This window comes from Pygoscelis adeliae, unplaced genomic scaffold (genome assembly GCF_000699105.1).
Source record: "Pygoscelis adeliae isolate BGI_AS28 unplaced genomic scaffold, ASM69910v1 Scaffold178, whole genome shotgun sequence".
Classification (NCBI taxonomy): domain Eukaryota; kingdom Metazoa; phylum Chordata; class Aves; order Sphenisciformes; family Spheniscidae; genus Pygoscelis; species Pygoscelis adeliae.
In genome coordinates, this window is record NW_008825323.1 from 3,620,044 (window position 1) to 3,624,478 (window position 4,435).

Below are 4,435 nucleotides of genomic sequence, written 5' to 3' on the forward strand. Positions count from 1 at the left end.
AGCTAATTTCTAGACATCCAGGACCATATTTAACTGGGCTGCAGGATTAGGAATGTACTTTTCCTTGCAAAGCTGCATTTGTGCAGCATTAACACAGTTCTCAAGGGTTTTATATCTATGAATTTAAAAAATATTTTTTTAAATATAAAAGGTATCAAACAAAAGTATTGGGGACAGAGAAGTATACATCTGTGTTTTTGTTAAACTCTAAGGTTAGGCAAGACCAAATTAATGTAATTACCCACTGTACTTGATGATACCATTTTGCGAGAAGCTCAAAAGTTGAGTAGAAATCCAATCCAGCAATTCTTGGGAAATAACAGAGAATGAGAAGAACATGCATGACCCAAATAAATAAAATTTTCAGAAGCAAGCCATTGTCTCATATTTGTATAAAAGGGTAGGCAAGAAGCATATAAAATCCTTCATATCTGAAGTAGCAACAAGTTCTACCTTGAAATTCATTAGATCTCATTCCATTCTGCCTTCAGCATAAGCCAACATAATAAAACAACTTACAGCTGGGGAATGTTTATTTCTTCCCCTTTACAGTAATAGCAGCTGAATGTATGACTTCCCAGGCAGTGAAATGCATAAACAACACTGTTCCCCAACTCAATGATGCTTTATGTGCCTTTGTACAGTACTTTGCATTCTAAAGCTGAGCTCTACAATAGTATAAAATATAGGGCTGTCTCAACCTGCATGAATTTACAAGTTTTTCCAGTGTCACAGCAGACCTTCTACCAGTCTTGATTTTGTAGAGGCTATAGATTGTTAAAAAATGAGGAGAGCCAAGATTTTTACCTCATACTGTTGGATTTTGCAGAAGCTTAAACTCATGTTCCCTGAGCACTTTTCACTGAGTAGGTGGTAGAGATATGTGGGTTTTTTTTTTTTTTCCTACAGGGCATGTAATACAACTTTGGGCTGTATAATTATCTTGTTCAAGGAGTTCATCACTGATCACAGTAAAAGTAACTTCAGGGTCTTCTGAGAGAAAAAATACTGTACTTTTTTTTCCTAACACAGAATATTCACAGCCGATGGTTACTAGCTGATTTCTTTGGCCTGTTGTTATTTGTCTGTTCTCCTAGGTGTTAGAAAGTATTCCAGGTTTAGTGCTGAACAAAGTATAGGCTAACGCTCACGTAGAAGTGTTTCTGCCTAATACATTAACAAGGGCAGAAAGCCGCTTACTGTGCTGTCATCAGGTTGGTGATGATGGCTCTCCCACCACTAGAGTAGGAGGCACAAATATCAAGACCATACGCAAGGATACGAACGATAGGCTGTAAGAACTTTTCCAGGCTTTTAATAGCAGCAAGCTAAAAAAAGTTACAGCTAGTCTTGAGAGTCACGAGTCTGGCTTTTGCAACATTCCCTTTTAATATCTGCAGTTACTGATAGTTCAAGACTATGTGACAGCAGGCTGTGAAGGGAACCACAATCGATCTAAATTTACCAAAAAAAATCTTTTTAAGGAAGGTATTTTGCATTGAGATGGCTGGGAGAACTAAAGTGTGGGAGACAAGGAGGGATTCTTGCCATTCAGAGAGGTTTCTACTCACCTCCACAGAGTAGAAACCCCAGCCTACTGAGCTTAGTTTTCCTCTTTAAAATGACAGTGGCACGCTCGTGGCTCTTGCCTGCTTTCCAGAGATCACTGCGCACGGCTGGCCGCAGAGATGCACATTCCACACACCCCAGCTCGGCATCCTGCTTTCTTCAAGCCCGATACAACTGGTTCCAAAACCAAGTGTATGTTCAATGCAGTCCCACTGCACGCCTTGGAAGTTCCCTTTCTCTGTAATACGGGATTGTATGAGCCATCATAAGACTTCAGTGGACAGAGAGTAATTTTAAGAAACTTTAAACCAGGATACAGACAGCTGTCATGGCTCTTGTCAACAGCTTGAAAATCCCTAATGGTAACACTAACAGATTAGAATAATTGCTTTATTTTTTTTATTTTCATGTACATAAAGGCAAAATAACATCAGGTCTTAAGAACCACTGTCATGATTCATTCAATTAAGCAGTCAGCAGCAGAATTACTAAGACATAAATAAAGCCTGTTATACACATTCATTAAGTACGACCCTGTCCCTGATGATCACAAGCTTTTCTTGATGGAAATGTTTACTGAAGCCTGCAGTCAAGAGGATACATTGCTGTAATTAAGATTAGCTAAAACAAAAAAAAGTATAAACTGACACCACAGATGAAGTTCTAAGTGGATTTGGGTCTCAACTGCAAAACAAAGTATATCAGAGGAATATAGGCGTTTTAAATCTCTGAATGTTTTACAGTATCTGGGAGAGAAGAAAAGTTTGCTGCTATTTAGCTAGTAAGATTCTGTGCCAAGAAAACCTTGCATCACTGCCAATGCAGTTAATATTGTACTTCTGTGTGTGGCCAAGGGGGAAATACAGACAAGTACTCTCCATTGCGAATAGTGCTGAAGTTTCAGTGAGGAAAGAAACAAAAGCAAAATTATGGGTTTTCCTTTCATATAAAGTGTATTTCTATGGTGGAACCCATGTCAACAAGGAAATAACCTACTTTTGTTCAAGACAAAGTAAAACTAAAGACAAAGTTACAATTGATGCAACAAAAAACGGAAACCAGACACAAACAAATAAAAAAGGCCAAACCACATATGCTCCTGGAAGATGGACTGGTTAATTTGCACGAGTGGAAGATTTTTCACTTGAGATATAGTCCATACTAGGCACTTGCTGACAATTTCTCATTTAGTTCCAGAGCTCTAACATCTCCATTAGCTTTGGCATTTTCTATAAGCACCTGCAGAGAAAAAACAAACAATGAAAAACTGAGAATGTAATAATTTTATTGTTAGTATTTTACTGGCAATCTCAAATGCATTTTAATTACTGCTATGCAGTTTCCCTAAAAGATTAAGTAACCCGTAAGCCCAGATAGGAAATATTTAACATTACACATCAGCCTCCTTAAAAACATCAGGCACTTAAAAACCTCACCCTCTAGTGACTTGCTAAACCTGTAGTCACTTGCAATGCTCTACAACAGCATCGTTTGTCACTTGAGGCTGAGACCAAGTTTGACAAGTAAGTTTCCTGCTGGCAATGAAACAAGCAGAGCTAGATAAGACCCATCTCCCTGCTGACGCACAATTACCTCCTGCTAGTACATTTGTATAAATCTGAATTTGCCAGACAGAAGCATTCTCTGCAGCTACTTAAACAGAACTGCCAAGGTATCCTTTTGCCTCCCCCATTTAAATTTACCCTTCCTTGATTTACTTTCCACACCTCCTATTTCCAGCTTTTCTACTAGTTGAAAAAGCTCCCGTGACAGCCTAATGTTCACAGATGTTCATAAGCTTCTGGCACTTCTCTTGTAATCCAATCACATTATACATATTAAGAAGGAAAACCATTAAGTAGAATCAAGAAAATCTTTAGCCATTATTTTTGTTGTACTCATTGGTAGAGAGTACAGATGACTTCGCAGAAGAACGTGCAAGGAGATCGTATCAGGATCATTTGAACTCATTAATTCTAGCTTTTTTATGAACCTGTGTGTCTGTGTATGGATTTTTGTCAACGCTGAGCCTGTCTGACGTGTTGTACCTCCAAATGTACGTTGTTACGGATTCAACATTTCACCAGGGAACAGCTGTTAAGCTGGGCAAAAGAGCTCATCGTGCCAGTGGCAGCAGTGAGGAGATTATTAGGAGAGTGTATTCAGAGTTTGAGTAGCAAAGTGATTCCAATTACAAGCCAAAATGAACCACACCCCTTTGCATCACATGAAAGAGCTGTGTGGATTTGTGAGTTTGACCAAATCCATTTGTGAAGTACTATCAACAGAAACTAATGTATCATTTACTATGTACTGAAAATAATGTACCATTACAGATACAATAAAAATCTTAAATACAGGAAGTACAGCACTCCACTGTTCAGATCTTTTGGGTCAATGATACCACACTGTTCCAGCCAGGCTAGAGGGAATTAACATTTTTAGTGCATTAGTATGTTCTGGTAAAATTCTGATAAAACGGTCCTTGTGTCTACTGAAGAGTCACTAGTAGAATTCTTGCCAGTTTGGATCAGAGAGAGAATTTACTGTTTGTTTTTCATTAGTATTGCATGGAGGAACGGAAGACTTTCAAACAAACTGGATACAATTTCGAAAATTGAGGTACATTTTGTCAGCATAGAATCCTTAAACACTGCAACCTCTAGAGCAGGCGAGCCAGCACCTCCCTAGCCTCTCTCTACCCCACTTCCAAGTTGCAAGCACAATATTCAACATAAATACATTGAATTTCTATATAAAATGGACTGTCTTACATCTATTAATTCATAATCATCTTTGGCATACAGATGTTGCAGGAGGTACCAGCGTGCCACTGACACTATGGTTTCTGGATTTCCTGGTTGAT

General features: G+C 38.5%; 1 protein-coding gene across 1 annotated transcript in view; it reads right to left on the reverse strand.

The window, feature by feature from the left end:
• Positions 1-937: 937 nt before the first annotated feature.
• Positions 938-4,435, reverse strand: part of TTC37 (tetratricopeptide repeat domain 37) — a 52,666-nt gene continuing 49,168 nt past the window's right edge. The window contains 2 exon segments of the mRNA XM_009330309.1: positions 938-2,808; positions 4,344-4,435. The exon segment at positions 4,344-4,435 is cut by the window's right edge and continues 1 nt beyond it. Of these exon segments, the coding sequence (XP_009328584.1) occupies positions 2,731-2,808; positions 4,344-4,435 (170 nt within the window). The 3' untranslated portion in view covers positions 938-2,730.